Source organism: Telopea speciosissima, chromosome 6, assembly GCF_018873765.1.
Source record: "Telopea speciosissima isolate NSW1024214 ecotype Mountain lineage chromosome 6, Tspe_v1, whole genome shotgun sequence".
Taxonomy (NCBI): domain Eukaryota; kingdom Viridiplantae; phylum Streptophyta; class Magnoliopsida; order Proteales; family Proteaceae; genus Telopea; species Telopea speciosissima.
In genome coordinates this window covers 52,119,768-52,139,365 of record NC_057921.1, presented here as the reverse complement: position 1 = coordinate 52,139,365, position 19,598 = coordinate 52,119,768, and the positions used below count along the sequence as shown (strand labels likewise).

The window sequence follows — 19,598 nt, the reverse complement described above, 5'->3', positions numbered from 1 at the left end:
AAACAAGATGAACCCAGTGGAAGCAAAAGAGGAAATAAATTACATGCGATCCAGTGTTTTAAAACCCAAAAGCACTTCTCAACTTGAAACTGAGAGATGGAGAAGAATCGAGGAGAAAAAACCTTAACGAATTGCTGCTGCAAGTGCACCGCTTCAATCGTCAGCCTGAAGAATGCAAGAAGTACCACTGCAATCGCCGGCCTGAAGAACGCTAGAAGTACAGCTGCAATCGCCGGCCTGAAGAACGTAAGAAGCACCGCTGCAATCGCCGGTCTGAAGAACGCAAGAAGAGGAAGAAGAGACAGAGAGGAATGGAGAAGGGGAACCAGCCTCTGGAGTTTCTTTGGTTTTCCGCTGGAGAAGAGACGAGGGTTTGGACATTTGGTTAGTACTAGATTTTAGTTTAATTTTAATCTAACAGTTTGTATTAGATAGGTTTAACAGTTAAGATAGATTTTAGTTTTAAACAAACGTATTATTCGTATATGATACGTGTATTATTTGGTAAGGGTGTCAATTGGGACGGTTTTCGGTATTTGGGATGGAACGGTATCGGTACCAGTACTAAAAGTGTCAATCCCAGTATCGTCCCATTTAGTTAACGGGAGACCAAACCTAGATCCCAGTCCCGATTATTAGCGGGAAGAGACGGTACCGGTTCTTAAACGATTCTAGGCATTGTAGAAAAAATGAGAAGAAGTTTAATTGTTTCTAACAAGGCGGGTTTATTAGTGTTGTGAAATTTTTTCACTATCATGAAATTTAAGTTGTCTACTGCTTTTATAAAACAACTTAAATTATGAAATCATAGTTTTACTTCTTCAAACTCCCTAAGATCATATGTAATAAGATTCTCATTTTTTTAAATCTAAAGAAGTCCTACAAAATGGAAGAATCCCGTTGTGTTTCCTCTTTGATTTTCCCAAACAAAACTCTATTTATCACACATGTCACATGGTAGTATGGTACGAAGTATGAAATGCAAAAAAGAAGAACCTGGTAGATGTAATTGGTCGAGGGAGGAGGGAGGAGGGAGTAGCATTGCAGTAGGTTCTGTGAGGAGAGACTTCAAGCTACGACTGTTGACTTGTTGTTCCTCTTCATATTCAAAAGGCAACTAGTGAAACCCTAATGAGTCGTAATTCTTATACCCATTATTTTCTTTTATTTAAAAAAAAAATATCTTATATACTCTTTCTTTTTAAACGGTACTAGTAGTTTCGGTACCATTCGGTACCTAATTGGTATTTCGGTACTGGTACCGTTGGGAATCCCGTCCCAAAACCGTCCCGTCCCATTTATCATTCGATATCAAAATCAGATACCAGTACCGTCCCATTTACTAATGGGACGGTCCGGTATCGGGTTTTAGCGGGACGGTATTGGGACGGTTCCCAGTTCCGATCCCAAATTGACACCCTTATTATTTGGGTATAATACGTCGACCTCCAGTCATATATTTATTCGACTCTGAAGTATTATACACAATACAACATATTTTCCATTCATACGTTTGACTAGGAGTATAATACGCATATTTACTAGGGGTGTAAATGAATAGCCGAAATCCGTTTTCGTATCCATGTCCGTATCCGTTTAGCACTATTTGAATCCGTCCGAAAGCTAAACGGATGCGGATACGGATAGGCTATAGCTATCCGAAAAGCTATAATTACATGTAAACGGATAAAATATCTGATCCGTATCCGTTTAGCACTATCCGAATCCATCCGATAGCTAATCGGATGCGGATGCGGATATAGCACTATCCGAGTTGAATCCGATCCGTTTATAGCCCTAGTATTTAGTAACTATGCTTGTGAGTAATGATGACAAATATCCTGTTACTAGTTAGGATCGAGTAAAATAGAACCACGGTGAACCCTTGCGGCCTTGCATGCTGGAAATTTGAGATCTCATTCAAACCTAGGCTCTAAACCCTCCCCCTTCTCCCAATCTCTTTAACGGTACGCAAACGCCACGACGTAGTTCTGTAAATTCCAATTTAATATCTTCTCAACTGAATTGAACGGAGATGTTGTCTTCTTGTCTTTCACCCCTTTTTTTTAAGTTGTTATTTTGTTTATCTTTCTAAAATGGTTTCTGTGTTCTCAGTTAGGTACTCATAGAGAGTTTAAAATTTTAAATTATTCGTGTTGAGCAACGTTCTCAGGAAGCATCATGGAAACAATACATTGACAGCTTAAAATCACTATTCAAATATTTGAACTGACTATTATCTGTGCAATTACTTTCCTTCAATTGCATCATAGTTTGAACTATTCTTCGTTCACTTCTTTACCTGCTTTTGGGGATTTTAGATGGAAATTTACATGTAGTTTGGTTCATTTATAAGCATTTTGGTCTGACTTTGCTGCCAAATTATCCTTTCAGGAACCTATCTGAGATATAATAAACCCTAAAGTCCAATATTTTCTAACTGAAATGGCCCGCTTCCCAAATGTAAGCTAGTAGAAAAAAAAGATTTGTTCCTGTTGTTGATTCTTTGAAATATCCATATTAATTTATTTTTCCACATTGAATAATTCGTATTCCTGTGAACTGCAAAAAAAAAAAAGAAAAAGAAAAAGAAGAAGGTGTTCAATAAGCCGGTTGTGAAGAAGCCCAGTGTTGATCATGTCACGGGAGATAAAATACCCAAGAGCTTTGTGTTTTCAAGAGGAAAGCTGCCGAGTTCTCTGAGAAAGCTGCAAATGGACTTAAGAAAGTTGATGCTCCCCCATACTGTACTTAAGCTAAAGGTAGCTGATATGTTCCATTATTCTTTCTAATTTTCCCCATGTCTTTTTGAAAATTCACAATTGTCTAAGAAAGTTCTTTTTGTTGGTATTTATTGGTGAATATTATTTTTCTGGCATAAACATGTGTAACGGAGACCTTTGAATGCCCTACTGGGGGGGTTGATTTGATTCAGAATGAAGAAGCTAAAAGAGCCAGGTATAGGGCTAAAATGACTCTAGGAGAAGTTGAAAGACATTTATGGCTTAGGACTGGTAACTAGTATGGTGTTGAATAGAGCTGATTGGAGAAAATGGATCCATGTAGCAAACCCCATTTAGTTGGGATAAGGCTGAGTTGAGTTGAGATGAGACATTTCGTCGAATATACGCTATTTAAGAATATGACTAATTTAAGGTCAGATTATAGACAACCTAACCCCAATATTACCCACAACATTATCTGACAGTCCCAGCAATAGAAATCAACAACCAACCACTAAACATGGCTGCCGCAGGCCAAAGTCAACCAGAAAAGTAGCAAACTCAGAATTGCTTGATATGACCAATGGATGGGCCTAACCTTATATAATCAAATAGAGGTCCAACAGAAGGGATGAATCTCTAAAAATTACAGACCAAACTAATGGTCAGATGTGAAGATATCAACAGGTCACCAAATTAGACAATAAACTCAGAATTAGAAGTTCAATGAAAAATACCAAACTAGCCAACATAACAGGGCCAAACTGGGATCGATGGTAGCCCTCAATGAGTAAAATTGATCCTCCAAATTTGAGCTGATTCCAAGTAGTGGTTGTGGAGATATGGTTCCTTCAAGTTGCAGCAGCAGCAGGCTTCAAACAGCCCAACCGTGCGTACAGAACCGAGGAAATAGATGGCTTCTGTGTGATTGATCTGCAAGGCCAAGTCAGGACCAATATGGTAGTCGATTGAAGGCCTTAGAGAAGTCAACTAAGCCGCAAAATATTAGCACAATATGGCCTTTGGTTGCTGAAATAAACTAGAACAAACACCAGCTCATAATTAGTAACTGTACTGTCCGCAGGTATGCTGGACCTTCTCAACCAGTGGTCTATCTTCCAGCAGTTCTTAGGCTTATTGAAAAGCTCTAAACAAGTCTCTGATCTCAACAGAAGGACACGGTTGCAGTGTTAATCAAAATAGAAAGTAAGAGAAGAGAGGGGAGTTCGAATAGAAGAAGGGGGGTGGGGATAGATGGGTATCTCAGCCTGGACATCTCACCCTCACAGCCTCTATAGGACAATAGCTGCACAAGCAATCAATATGCAACTTCATTTAAATCTTGGGGAGACCTCTAAGGGCCACTACATTATATAGACTCAAGGATTGAGCCCAAAATAGAAACAATGAAAATAAGAAGTCGTCTAGAAGAACTGTCCTTGAGTTACAAGTAATTGAACTTTGCTAAGAAATAAAATTGAAAAGCAATTAAAATAGAAACTCTAACTTAGCTTCGACTAAGGGTGTCAATGTGTACCGAGTACCGAATATCGAAACCGTTTCCGTACCGAATCTAAAAACAGGAAAGGAAATTTCAAACCTCGGTGGAGATAGAGATGTGCTAAAAACACTGAATAAAACTAGTGAAGGGAGTTTGGAGAAGGATGGAAAACACTTAAAAACAGGAATGGAAATTTCCGTGGACCAATTTGTACCTGTTGCTCTATTACTGCAGAGCCAAAGGCAGATGTTTTAGTTATGAAACTTTATTCCTCTCATGGATGGTATGAGGTCATGATAGAAGGTGACTAAACCATGTTTATGAGCTGGGTAACTTCTCTTTAGGTGCACCATGGAGTTACTCAGTTTATGAGGAGAACTAGGTTCTTGTCTGTGCTTAGTAAATTTTCCCTTAGAGTGAGATCAGCCGACTCCTTCATGAAGAAAACGATGATTCTGTGAGGAATTCTCACATGCTTTGACTTCTTATAGTGAATAGAATTTGCCTCAACATATCTACTGCTTAAGATTAACAAATTCATGGCTAAAAAAAGGTGGTAAAGTTAGGCTTTCTATAGATGTAGAACAAATTCAGATGTCTTTCCATTGATACCAGAGCATGGTCTGTTATGGCTAATTATTGTGCACTTTTGTAGTTTATTCGCAAATATTTCTCAATTAGCTAATTGATGTTTCTCTGTTTGTTTGGCAGGAAAAGAAACAGAATAATCTTGAGGATTTTTTGAACGTTGCTGGGCCAATGGGTGTTACTCATTTCCTTATATTATCAAAAATAGAATACAACATCCTATCTGAGGGTTGCAAGGACCCCCCAAGGCCCTACCCTTACATATAAAATACATGAGTATTCATTGGCAGCTGATGTTGCTCAATCTCAGTTGCGTCCTAGATGCCCTCCAGAACTTTTCAAGAACTCTCCTCTGGTGAGCTTCTAACCAAAGTTTCCAATTTTTTTAATTTTTTTTTTGTGAATTTGAATGTTTTCTTGTTCTTGGTGAAAATATGAAAAATAAGGGAAGGCCTATACAATCCTCAGAGTATCCTTAATTGCCTTCACTTAGAATATAATTGAATTCTTGGATGCACTCAGATGGCAATCTGCTATTAAGTTGACTTGATAAAAGCAATGCCCTCAACAAACAACCACGGCGTTGGCCCCTATAGGCTTGATAATAAATGGAAGAAAGTAGAACATGTCTTTGCCAAAGTGACTACCTTAAATAAGGTTCCTTACCTTTCCCAAGGGAGCAATCATAGTTATCAAGCTGGAAAGGCGACCAAGGCGTTGGAGAGGGCCCAAACTCAAGCCGACACAACAAGGCAGGCCAGGACACCCAAGGCGTCTGGACGCCTTGATAACTATGGGAGCAATGCTTAATGTTGTCCTAGATTGGTAGAAGACTAACTAGGAGCCAATAAACCAGTTCTGTTATGAACAGGTGAATCGGCTAGGTTAAAAATAGGTTTTTGGTGAAATTAGGGTTAGGGTTAGGGTTTGATGTATGGGTTATGTCAAGTTGAGGTAGGGGAGTCTATCAGTGATGGTCCTGAGATGTTATGATGGATGGAAGTGTGTAAACTTGAATGGGCAGCAAGTTAGAGTTAGGGTTTTGGGGTTTGGAAAAGAGGAAAAGATGGATTACTAGGGTTTGGTTGGACAGAAGTTAACCAAACTTGAATGGTTTTCTTAGGAGGGTATGAGAGATAATTAGTCAGATTTGTAGACTGTTCTGACGGTTGGTTTGGGCTGGCAGTAATTAGGTATTGGGAAAAGTGAAAACTAAAGGGGGAATGTTAGGGTTTGGTGGTTTAGAGGATTAGAAGAAGAAAGGTTATCCTTAAAAACTTGAGATTATTTACTATTTTGCCATTCAACTTTGGATTTGAGTGCTTCTTTATTTGGGTGGGCCCTTAGATCCGCATCACATTACAGTTGCTTGGATGCTGGCTCTAAGGGTGTCAAATTGAAACCAAAGCTGAAAACCAAAATAGGGTCCAGACGGAATAACCATAACCAAACCAAACCAAACCAAACCAAATAGAATTTGGTTACAACTTGGAACTGAGGAACAGAACCGAGGCGGGACTTGGTTACTTTCTGATTCCAACTTACGAACCAGTGGTTAGAACCGAACCCGAACCAAATTTGGGTACCAATAATATATTATTGTAAATGAATATAGTATAATACAAATATATTATAATATATATTTTTCTAGTATCATTATTAGATTATATTGTGGACTTGCTAAATGGAAAGATTAAAGGTCATTGGGTATTATAGTGGTTGAAGAGCAAAATCCACCATTTGAGTGGCTTTCTTTATTCGGTGGAATATAAGCATGTGTGGAGGGAGGAGAATCAACCAGCAGATTACATTGCCTCCTTACCTACAGGTGATGTGGAGCCTATTCTCCAACTGGTTGACTTCCCGGAGGAACTTCGTAAATTGGTTAAGGGGGATGCTGATTTCTGTATCTACTATCGGTTGTAACTTCCTTGTTTTTGGCTCTTTGGTTGATACGGGGCTTGTCCCGTTTTAGTTAGGGGCCTCCCATTTCCCTCTTTAAGCATATCTTAAAGAGGTTCTAGGTGGCTTCCTGTTTTTAGTATATTTATTTTTTCCTTTTTCTTTTTTTTTTAATATAATTTACTTATCCAAAAAAAAAATTATTAGATTATACTACTATATTATAGTATAATATATTATACTATATGTATTTATATAGTATAGACCAAGTGACCATGTGGTCACGGGTTCGAGTATGGAAACAGCCTCTTTTCAAAAGTAGGGGTAATGTTGCGTACATAATGTAATTCTAGATTGGTAGGAGACCAACTAGAACCAATAACCAGGATCTTCTATGGATTGGGAAAATCAGATGGGACCTAGGGTTTGGGTTTGATGGGACCTAGGGTTAGATGTTAGGGTTAAGAGAGTGTGAATTATATGGGAGAGGAGATGCTGAAAGTTATAGTTAAATCAGATGACTAAATCTGGAATTATTGAGGAATCCTAGTAGAAATAGGATTGAGGGCATGGTTGGCAAGGCGACAAAGCCACCCAAGGCGTTGGAGGGGTGTCTAAGCGCTTATGCGACAAGGCGCCCCCAAGTGTTATTTTTTATTTCCCCCTTTTCTAACATTATTTAGTATGCTACAATATTTTAGTATGCTACAATTTATACCTTATATCATAAAAAACCAGCATTAAGCCTTCTCAAGTCATCAAAAATCAACATTAAGCCACATTAAATCACATCAAGTCATCTTTAATCAATATTAAGTCATATCAAGTCATTAAAAATCAACATAGAACTAGAAGACAACAGAACTGAAGAAGCAAGCTATTGGAAGTTTGAAACAATCAAACATACATTTGGTTTATACTAGTCTCACATTTGGTTTATACTGTTCTATCTCACATTTGGTTTATACTGTTCTAATAAAATATGATTGTTGGAATATGTACTCCAGAATACCGTGGGGGTTTTCTAGTCCTTTTGGGTAATTTTTATTTTATTAAGTGTAAGTCGGCTATGTGGGTTTTAGTCCCACATCGCCTATTTTAGTCTCTTGTAACTTTCCCCTCTATTATAAATAGAGGGGCCTACCTATCAATTAATATAAGCAATTATTCTCTCATTCTGTCTTTTCTAGCCCACGATTTTGCCAACATGGTATCAAAGCTGGTCTGATCTAGGTTAGAAAAAGAGAACGAAAACCCTAATCCATCTCTTCAATCGACTTCTCCCTTCTTCTCCCTTTCTCGGCTTCACTTTCTTCTGTTTTTCTTCTTCTCAACCTTGTAAAGGGGCAGCACTAATGAGGTAAATACAGCATACCAATGATTTAGTTGCTGCCCCCCTCCCTTTCTACCTTTTTTTATTAAAAAAATTCTGTTCGAAATCTGCTGGAGCCATACCTGCGATATTGGAGCTGTCCAGAATTTTTGGAGATCTGATTTCTACCTAATGAAGACTGATCCTCCATTGTTGGAGCTTTCTATGCAGCCTTTTCCAGCACTCTTCTACCCTATTTCATAGTCTTCCTTCCCTTTTTTTCTTTCTCTCCATCTTTTATTAACTTTTCCAGCCTCCATACCCAAATCGATCTCAACTTGTCAAGTTTTTCTCGAAACCCTGACTCCAATCGATTTTGGGGTTTCTCCTTTCAGATGCAGCTGATTTTTTAGAGGTGATTCCCTACTACTACAAGCCTTAATCGACCTAAGTTTGGACACTTTCTGATGGCTGGATTTGTACTTACAGCAAAACCTTCACAACCTGCTATTTTTGGTTACCTGTTAAAACCCTGACTCAAATCGATATTAGGGTTACAGGTTTCAGTTTTTGCTGATTTTAGGAGGGATGATTACTCCAGCTACAAGGATAACTCGACCTCAGTATTAGCCTCTTTCCAAGTGTTTGAAGACCCCTAACCCCAATCAATCCTCCTTTTCAGGGTTTTACAAAACCCAAACACATCGATTTTAGGGTTAGGGTTACTTGCTGCTGTTGGAATTTTTTGGAGGTGTTTCTACAATCAAGAGGGACATTCAACTTCAACTATTCATGGCTTGAAGAAGGTCTATTACACAAGATAGCTGTTGCCCTACTTTTTCTGCAATTTTTGGTGTTTCTCCCACTTGAAGATCAAGTCTCAATCAACAAGGAGATTGGTTATTCGAACTGGAGATCCATTCCCGCAGTTGTGGTAAGCATCTATTACCAGAAGACATCACCTTTGACAAGTCATCATCACTTTTGTTGAAGCCCCCTTCCCTACAATCGATCATCACTTACAGGGTTTTTTACAAAACCCTGACCATAATCGATCTAAGGGATAGGGCAGTCCACTCTTGCTGATTTTTTTAGGAGAGTTTTATAACCATCAGAGGAGTATTCAACCCAAATTTCAGCATCATTCATCAGTTCTTTTTGGAAAAAATTCAGGTTCCTTTTTATGGCTCGGTTTCTCCAATTATCAACCTATTTTTTTACTTGTTCCTATGTGGCCGGCTGCTTCAACTACCTATGGATCTGTCGGGTTCTTTATCTTATATTTGCTGGTTCTATTGAGCTTTACTTCATATATTGCTGGTTTTATTCATTGGCTTTTGTAAGCATGACTGGTTGACATGTTACTGCTGCCTTTATATGGATTACTGCTGCCCTAGTATTGAGACTGAGTATCCTACTATTGGAGATCGAATTTCTTTCATTATTGAAGACTCGCATCTACTACCCTGGAGATCAGCTTATTTGGGATTACAACAGTGTGTTCCAAGGTTAGAGGTTGTGGAGATATGGTTCCTTTAAGTTGCAGCAGAGCAGCAGGCTTCAAACAGCCCAACCGTGCGTACAGAACCGAGGAAATAGATGGCTTCTGTGTGATTGATCAGCAAGGCCAAGTCAGGACCAATATAGTAGTCAATTGAAGGCCTTAGAGAAGTCAACTAAGGCACTCACCGAGGCTACCGCTTCTTCAACAACTATGACTGCAAATACTATGCAACGATCCAATTCCTCCCCATCCTCCGTATCCTCTCCACCAAGCCGTGGTGGGCGTGGAGGCCGTGGTACTGGGCATGGCCGTGGTCCTCCCACAGGGTATGGCTGGTTTTGGTGCTCGTTCTGTATAGGCGCACCAATCATTCAACAGATAGGTGCTTCTACCGCCCAATCCCAGCCTTTCCTAATGCTTCACCCTACCCTTTTGCCACTCCAACCTCAACAGCCCATCACACCTACCCAAACCCGACAGCCCCTTATCCCACCTATTCTCATCCAAACCCTCCCATATTACCCACCCCTCACCCATCTACAGCCTTACCTTGGTACCCTGACACTGGTGCATCTCACCATGTAACTCCAGATCTTAATGCCCTTTCTCACTATGATGAATACAATGGTATGGATCAATTGCATGTGGGTAATGGTAAGGGTTACAGATATCTCATATTGGTTCTTCTTCCCTTCCTTCACTGTCATCTCGTGCTTTTTATTTACATAATATTTTACATGTCCCCTCGCTTTCTAAATCTTTATTATCTGTTCAGAAATTCACCCAAGATAATAATGTTTTCTTTGAGTTTCACCCGTCTCACTTTCTTGTGAAGGATCAGGTAACCAAGGAAACCCTGCTGTCCGGACCGAGTAAGAATGGTCTTTATCAACTTCACCCACCTGCCTCTCCTTTTGCGCATTCAGCTGTTCGGAGTTCTCTTGTCCTTTGGCATAATCGTCTTGGGCACCCACACCAACAACTTCTTAAACAAATGCTTCGGAATAATAATTTAAATTTTGATGCATCTGGTTTAAATTCTCTTTGTAAGGCTTGCCAACTTGGCAAAGCCAGGCGACTCTCTTCCTTTATCTAGTAGCAAAAGTACATTTCCATTAGATTTAATTTTCACTGATGCATGGGGACCATCACCCACCCCGTCAATATCCAATCACCGTTATTATGTGATATTTGTGGATGATAATACCAAATTCATATGGTTTCATCCACTAATCCGCAAATCAAATGCATTTGAGATTTCCCCTCAGTTTCAAGCCATGGTTGAACGATTGTTTGGAAGAAAAATAAAAGCCCTGCTGTCTGACTGGGGTGGGGAATTTCAGTCTCGCCCCACCTATTTTTCAAAACTTGGAATAATCCATCATCTTTCTGCTCCACATACCCATGAGCACCAAGGTTTGGTTGAGCGACGGCATAGACATATTGTTGAAACCGGTCTCACCCTGCTTGCTCATGGGTCTGTGCCTCAAAAATATTGGCATTTCGCCTATGAAACGGCTGTCTTCCTAATTAATAGAATGCCCTCCTCTGTTTCCCTTGGTATTTCTCCATTCCAATTGGTGTTTCACAAGTCACCAGACTATGGATTTTTAAAAGTCTTTGGGTGTTTGTGTTTTCCCTATTTATGGCCATATAACCGTCGTCATAAGATGGATTACCGGTCCAATGCTTGTGTTTTCCTTGGTTACAGCCCTTCCCATTCGGACAAATGAACACATGTGATAATAAACTGAGAAAGGTAAGTATATCGTGCATAGGGATCTTTCTCTCAATAAGAGGATCCAAATTGAGGAGGAAGCGACTTGGAAATTGGAACAGCTCTCTCTCTCTCTCGCATGTTCTAAATTTCTGTCTGAACTTCACAAGGTACTCACCTGCACATTCAAATCTTATATAACATATCATATCCTGACCCTCACCTATTTATTCCAATCCCTCACTCTCCCCTCCAAAATTAATTTCCTCCTCATTATTACGGTCACCATTTTCTTGCCTCTGTAGAACCTCACCTGCAAATTAAAAAAAGCCACCAATTCTTAGCTACCCCAAACTCCAAACCCTTTTATTTCAAACTCTTTATGGTTCTTAGAGCTCATATGAAGCCATATATAGTCAACACAATAGAAGCTCTTTCCAACTGCAAAGAATCAGAATCAATTATGTCTTTTCCTTCCTTCCACACTTCTTTGTTTCCTTCCTCCTTGCGTTCCATCTGAACGGCTGTGAGTTGTTCACTGACACTCATGTACATGTACATTCCTTGCACTCGCGAGCCATAGCTTGGTCCAATAGATGCGGAGATGACTATGTCAAAGAAGCATGTAATGTGACTCGGTACAAAGATCTCTGCATCAATTCACTATCACGCTTTTCTAATTCGGCAAAAAGAGACCCTCGTAGATGGCCACGAGCTGCTGTATTAGTCACAGTGGGAGAGGCTAAAAAGGTTACTCAGTACTTGGATCAACCAGAAGCAAAATAGGGTTTTAAGAGGGATGCAGCGAATGGCTCTCTTAGATTGCATCGAATGCTTCCATGACTCGCTGGATAACCTTTACAAATCGCTTGGAGAACTAAGGAGCTTGAAGTCTAGAACGTTTGATAGGCAGATAGAGAACGTTGAGACATGAGTGAATGCCTGCCTTGACTGGTGAGGATACGTGCTTGGATGGCTTCAATGGTGGTAATAAAGGGAGGGTCGTGAAATCTCTCATCTATAATAGTGTTTTGAATGTCACTTACATGACAAGTAATGCATTGGCTTTAGTGGTCAATCTCGCATCAGCTGGTGAAGGGGACTTTACTGGTCCAAGAATTAGATGATATGTAAGCGTAACCATTGCAAAAACCTCTTAATAGATCGTTGTATGGGATATATAATCTTGATTTTCCTACCCCATTTTATCGGATAATACTTTTTTATTTCCCTAAAGCTATGTTTGGAACGCAATATATGAACAGAATAAAAAAAAATAAAAAAATAAAAGGGCAAATTTTACGGACACCCTCCCCTAAGTATATGAAATATCACGGACATACCAAACTTTGGAAAAATATCACAGACTACCCTTATTTTTTGTTTTTATTTCAACTTAGTCCACTGTGCAGTTAAATTACTGTTAATTCTTTTATAACGGTGAAATTACCCTTACCACAGGGTGAACTCCCTATAATAATACCCTTACATCTAAATGCAAAAGTTCATCTTCTCCGTTAGAAAAACCTGCAAGTCATCTCCTCCTCGCAGTAAGCTTCTCTCTCGCACTACGACCTTTCCCCCACATCGCCACCCTCCAGCATATCCTCCCTTTTCTCTCTCTCACATACTGCCCCATCCCTCCTATGCAGCCCCACCCTCCCACATATCCCCGCCGTGCTTCGAGGCATCCTCGTTCTGCCATTGGTGGTGGAGCGGCATATTGGGGAGGAGCCATTAAAGGGGGCCCTTGGTAATAACATGCAACAAATTTAATGGTTTTGTTACTATTGAGGTTCTGTTCTGATGTTACCTCCCTAGTTTTTCTTTGGAAAGTTCTCGTGAAGTTTAAATGGGTTAAGTTGCATGGCTGTGATCCAACTAAGTAGAATGGCAGGGGTTGCAGTCATTGCTAGTGTGCAACATATCAATCTTGTGAGATTTCTTGGGTACAGTTATGTAGTTGGAGGGCCACACTTCCTTGTCTATGCTTTCATTCACAATGAGTCATTGGATGTTTCATTGCATACAAAAGGCTAATTATATATTCTTGTTTCAAGTATGAACATATTGATCATCCATATGTATTCATATCTGTACTTAAGTCTAGCAGAGTGAAACCAACTCAATTCCTGTTCTCTGACATAAAAATCCTTAAGTTTCTTAAACAATGTGACAGAAACTTGATGAGAATCAGAATAGTATTGGTTCAAAAGGATGCTATAGACACAATCTTTCTATAATGAGAGAATAATTTTTGTTTCTGTTCCTTTGGATGACAGGGAGAGACAAAGACAATTTTGATAAGATATCACTCAGCTAGATTCCTCTAGTTGATAAACCTTTTGAGCCAAATTTTGCCCTGGCCATCAGTATTGGAAAAACAAGAACATTTCTATCAGTTCTCACAGCAATATTCACTATGGATCCCACTTTTTAGAAAATACTTCCATGGTTAATAGTTTCCAAAGACCCATCAGTTTCCTTCTTTGTTTTTTTCTGTAAGCTTGTAAGAGAACTTTCTGTTAGTGAGACTGGTGGCTCAAAGCTCACACAACCATCACTCTTACAAAGAAAAGCAGAAGAATGGTACAAGGAGAGAGGTATAAGGAGGAAGTGAGTGGTGTATAAGGAGAGAGGTAAATTAAAGAGAGGAGATCAAAGAGATATCTGAGAGAGAAGGACTGAAGTTGACAGAGAGGGGCTTATAAAAAGAAGGACAAAAGAGGGATTAGAAAGCTAGAGCTTAAGGGGAATTGCTTGGGTGAAAAGCCTTTTGTTTTATTGAATGTTTGAATCATGGCTTGAACTGTGTAAATTTGATTGAAAATCATAGGATAGTGAAACAGGGCAAGACTTCACTTGGGTTTATTTTGGCTTCAAAGGCTCTTCTGTCCTCTTTGCTTGTGAAAAAAGATTGATTGTGCTTAATTATGCTCAGTTTTAGTACCTTACTTCATCCTTTCACTCTGATTACTCTTAAATTGCTGGATGTTGTTGTGGGGATCTAGCCTAGAACTTGGCCCTGTGGATGCTCTTCTTCATTGAAGAGTTTATGATCCTCCTGTAGAATTGGTTGCAGCCTGGCTATTCTACATTACTGTGAGTCCTTTCACCGTGGCTATGTTTACATTTCCTTTTCAATATTTAAATAGATCCATGGTTTATTCTAGGTACCTAATAATAGTAGTTTTCGCCCTTTTCTTTTTTCTCTTTTAATGTAAGTGGCTGCTCTCTCTTCATTTTTGGACTTACTGGACCAATGGTTCTTGTGATCTGCGGGTTTCAATTTAGAATTGGGGAAAACTTGGAAAGGCTTTGAATGAGTATGGTGGATGCATAGGATTTGTTTTTTGTTAGTCTTTTCTTTTCTTTTAGTTATTTATAAATTCCAAGCTCCACTTGATGGGTCTTTAGTTCAAATTGGTAGAGCACTTGGAACATGCGCATGTTCCAGGGATGGTGGTTCGAATCCACCAAGGCCTTTTTATTCAACTGTTCATAGCATAGTCAGTTATGACACTAATCCACACAAGAACCCAAATTTAATGACCTCTTTGAAATTTCACAAAAAATTTATATGTATGTACTTAAATTAAATGGATATGGATTTTTTTACCATATGTAGAGATCTCTGTTGTTTGAAAATGCCCGTACTATGAGTTTTGCTTTGTTGAAGTAACATAACACCAATTAGTGCTAATTTTGTAATTTTTATAGACACATGAAAAATTGGGAAAGACTTTCTTTTGAGAATTTTAATCCAATTTTTTGATTATCTTATTTTTTATAAAGTTATATTAAATGTATGCATATGTTGTATAACAAAACAAGGTTAAAATATTTTTCCAGACAAAATTCAAGTAGAATCCAACTGACAGACTCAGGGTAACCAAACTGTCTTACATATGGATTCAGCCGGATTCTACTTGACAGAACCAAAACAACCAAACAGTTTTTCAGCTGGATTCCACTTGATAGATTTTGGGTAACCAAACAAGTTTTTTATCAGAAACCAAATCCACATGAACCAGATTTTTAAGAACCCGATCCAATTTAAGAATCCGACTCCTACGACACCTTCAACCAAACGCGCCTTAAGGGCGTACAGATGGAATCCGCTCACTCTCTTGGATTCCATTTGTGCGCCCTTAGGACGTGTTTGGTTGGGCAAACCAACCGGTGATGTATCAATAGATTCATGAATTTAAATTATAAAAACTGTTTGGTTCAAATTGATGATGAACGGATTCGGATTCATGGATCCACATGATTCTACTTGATTCAACAAAATGTAAACCTAGTATAAATACCATTTTTTTTTCTCTGAATCTACTTTGATCCCCAAGCTATCGGGCGGAAGAACCCCAACCCTCGGCTCTCGACTGTTCGTCCATGCGAAGGGAAGAGAACGGTGGAACCGGCAACTACGAACTGTTCGTCTTAAAGGTAAGATCACGACTAACCGGACCCCTCTCTCTCTCTCTCTGTCGTTATCTTTCTCCATCTCTGTATCTCTCTCTCCCTCTCTGTCTATCTATTGCTCGTTATCACTCTCTCTCTCTCTCCCGCTTTCTCTATCTTTGTTTATGTATACCTAGGGTTTAACCCTAGCAGGTTCTGAGTTTCGAATGTTGAAATTGCAAGTCAGATCTGGGTTTTCCATGGAGAGATAAAACTTTCACCATACCTGATTCAAAAACATAACCATAAAGTGGAAGAAATCCCGTGGGAACTGAGAAGTATCTCTCTGTCTCTCTGAACTGTATAGAATAGATTGATGGAGACTCGGTATCGAGTGTATGGAGAATTAGAGAAGTGGCAAGCAAGATTTTCAAGAGTCATTTGCCGCAGCCATTGAAGTTTTATTTTTTACAGACTTCTGATCGTCTTTGTCACGGGCAACACCAAAAGTGCCGTTTAACGAGTGACCATTGAAATATGAATAGCATTTACGGTGGTTCGATGGTTTCTTTTTGCTTCTCTGTTGTGGATTGTGGGTTTCCCTTCGTTCATTTGTTGTTTTCTAATTCCGGTTTTGGTTCTTAGGGCTTTGGTCAAAAGTAATTTGAGTTTGTTTTTGGTGGTGGTGAGGTTTTTATTTTGGAAGAAATGGAGTTTGTTTTGGGTTGTTAGCAATTAAGTCTTGTCATGATAAAATGAGTTGGAATTGTAGGGTTATTTTTTTACCTCCCCTGAATCAGAGACTAAAATTGGATATGTTCTCGTGGGTTTGTTATTTTGTTTGGTTCACATTTATTTTGTTGTTTTATTCTCTAATTCTCAGGTTCTTTCTCTCCCCTTTGAAGCTTGGAGTTCAAGTTTCTACAGTTTCGGGTGCAGTTAAGATTTTGTGAAGGCGAAGTAAGTGGCCCTTAAGTTTCTGTTTTTTTTTTTTGGGGGGTCTTTGTATTGTTAATGTTTGTTTGTCACCTTGATTTGTTTATTTGCCTTACTTTGATGTGTTTATCTGATCTTCCTGTGAATTTAACCAGAAAATAGACCTAGGTTTGAAATATTTGATATTTTCTGAGCCCTTGGTATTTGGGTTAATGTCTTAAATCAGTATGGATTTGCATTTAGAAGATTGCACGCAAGCTACATGTCCCTTCGGCTCTTCTATGGATTCAACCAGCAACTTTTCTTGACATCTACTACTACTATTTCAATGGCTATAGTGATCTAATTGCCAATAGAAGTGATCCCTCTTATTCTATTGAGCTACCTAGGCTTCCATCACTCATCTGTCGAGATCTTCCTTCTTTCTTCCTCCCATCAAACCCTTATGCTTTTGCCCTCAAGACATTCAAACAACAGTTTGAGACCTTGGAACAAGAAACCAAGCCACGAGTTCTTATGAACACCTTTGATGCCTTGGAACCCCAAGGATTAAAAGCTATTGAAAAGCTTAATTTGGTCGCTATTGGGCCTTTAATTCCTTCGGCATACTTAGATGGCAAAGACCCATCTGATAAACCCTTTGGAGCAGATCTATTTAAGGGCTCAAAGGATTATATCGAATGGTTGAACTCAAAGCCAAATTCTTCTGTGGTTTATGTTGGTTTTGGAAGCGTTGCTGAGCTACCCAACCGGCAAATGGAAGCCATTGCTAATGGGTTATTGCAAAGTCGCCGACCATTCTTGTGGGTTATTGCAAATTGCAGGTTAGGGTTTTTTTTTTTAAAATTAAAATAAAATTGGATTGTACGTGTTTGGTTCTGATTGTTCTCAATTTTTTTTCCTTCTTCTAATGGTACATCTGATATGTGCAATCTCTGATGAAGATTTTATCCAATCTCCAATGAGGTAGCTGTGCAATCTATGAGATCTTTTTTAATGAGGTAGCAATGCCTGAGGTATTCTTGGGAAGAAATTCTCAAGTTCGACACTTGTCCACTGCATAATCTATGTCTCTGATTCTCTCTGCTCTACCTAATGTGGCTAAGAAGTATAATTTTTACTCCAATGCTCCCATGCAGTACGCCAGACTCATGTTCTGATACTGCTACAAATAATTCCACCCCCTCTTTTTCAAATTCCCCTCTACAGTACCAAGATCAGCAAATTAACTTACTTATTCCATCCTCTGTCACCTTACAGTGAGTTCCTTTTTCTTTTTCTTCCTAGTAAGGAAAGAATGTGAGAGAAATTTGGAGAGACAGGATAGAGAATAGCTCCATACTTTCTTTGCATTCAGTTCTTGGTTAGGCTTAAAATGGTTTTCTTGAGAGCACGTTGGTAATGAATAGGAAGGTTGATGATGAAAGGAAAATAGTAGAGTGGTGAGCTTGGTTTTCTAGCTGGTAAGGTGAGTTGGAAAATGGAATAGTACCAGGTGGAGAGAGAGAGAGAGAGAGAGAGAGAGAGTAGCAGACAAGATAGCATAGGAGGCCTAAATTGGATAAAACACCAAGTTGTGGGCCAAATCTAGAGGGACTAGGAAGGAAGGGTAGAGAGACAAAGAGAAGTGGTTAAGCTTCTTGCTTTTGATTCTTTGAATCACTTCACTACAAATTAGGTATTAATAAGAGGGTAGAAGGCTTGTCTTCCCAATTTCTTGGTTCTGGGTGTGTAAAACCATATTTGATTTGCAAGGGAATGTTAGTTAAGGGAATAACTTTGTAGGTTGGGAGAAGAATGTGTTGTTCTCCAAGCAATTTTGTTGGGTCTTTGTTTTTAAGGCTTCTTGGGTGTAACTTTAGAGCTACTGTATCTTCTCAAAACCTTCAAAATTTACCTTTTCTTTGTGGAGAAATGTGTAAGTTTGTTCCTCTCCATAGTTCAAAATGCAGTTTGGATTGCATAAATATAGGGAACTTGTTAGGTAATGGAGGGGTAGAGTGTTAGAAAATATAATTATTTGCTTTTGGGTGATATTTGGATCATTTTAGTTTGTAATTTTTGAGTGATCTTTCTAGGTTAAATCCATATGTGACTGTCTTATACATGTTCCCTCATGTACGTCTCTATTGTTTCTCATTATGTAGTGTAGAAGAACCCAACTGTAAAGATATGCCAAGTGGCATATGACCTCCTCCTTGATGACTAACTTGATTGCCCCAATGAACTTATTGCATTTGTTACTGTCGCCTACTTTAATTCAAGCTTTTTAGAAGCTTATCTTCTTCTTACCATGGGGCTACTGTATAGTTGCCATGATTCTAAATGCAAGGTTCTATTCTATATTCATGTTTTAGTTACTGACCTACTTACACTACTCATGTTGAAGACTTAAAAGAGTTGCTTCTTTTTTAGAATGTTGCTGCTTCATTATGCAAACGTCATCAAGATTTTGACTTCTATGAAAAGCCCTTGGAAAGGATGTGCAGAGGTTGGTGTACAGCTTTTCAACAAGAAGACTGGATGGGATCAATGTAGGCTTTCACTTAATGATCTTACATATTCTCTTTCCAATGATGGCTGTAAGGTGAGTATTTGTGCACTCAGATGTTTCGGAAAACCCAACATTTAATGGTTCCATTCCAGTCACAATTTAGCACCGAGAATATGTTTAATTTTCTTGAGAAACTAATGCTATTTTGCTGTTTGTAGAAGACTAGATAATGGTATGCTTGTTGGGTTTGAAGGTCTGAAGACAAAAATTTAAAAAGCAAAGGATGTTGATAGTTTTCCTTGTTTTTCATTGAGCCTACCTGAAGTTCATTGGAAAACCTTCTCTCCCAACATAATGTTTCATTGAGCCTACCTGAAGTTCTCAGAGCACTGGATGAGAACCTTTTTATCATTAGGATTTTAATAACTTTGTGAGTTGTATACAGTACAGGCGTTCACTATTATCATGTTTATTGATTAGTCAAAGGTTTGTTTTTCAGCAATGATCATTCAATTAA

At 38.9% G+C, this 19,598-nt stretch overlaps 1 protein-coding gene, 1 long non-coding RNA gene and 1 pseudogene across 2 annotated transcripts; all 3 read left to right on the top strand.

Annotated features, from left to right (window-relative positions):
* The first annotated feature begins 2,376 nt into the window (after window positions 1-2,376).
* Window positions 2,377-5,014, top strand: LOC122664262. Its single transcript, XR_006333319.1, has 3 exons — window positions 2,377-2,463; window positions 2,586-2,762; window positions 4,936-5,014. It is a non-coding gene; the product is annotated as an uncharacterized LOC122664262 (long non-coding RNA).
* Window positions 5,015-11,259: 6,245 nt separating this feature from the next.
* Window positions 11,260-12,374, top strand: LOC122665915 (annotated as a pseudogene).
* Window positions 12,375-15,642: 3,268 nt separating this feature from the next.
* LOC122665914 (crocetin glucosyltransferase, chloroplastic-like) lies at window positions 15,643-19,311 on the top strand. The gene is made up of 4 exons (XM_043862043.1): window positions 15,643-15,696; window positions 16,831-17,411; window positions 19,003-19,174; window positions 19,300-19,311. The coding sequence occupies exons 1-4, from the start codon at window positions 15,643-15,645 to the stop codon at window positions 19,309-19,311; spliced, it is 819 nt and encodes a 272-aa protein (XP_043717978.1).
* Window positions 19,312-19,598: the final 287 nt, after the last annotated feature.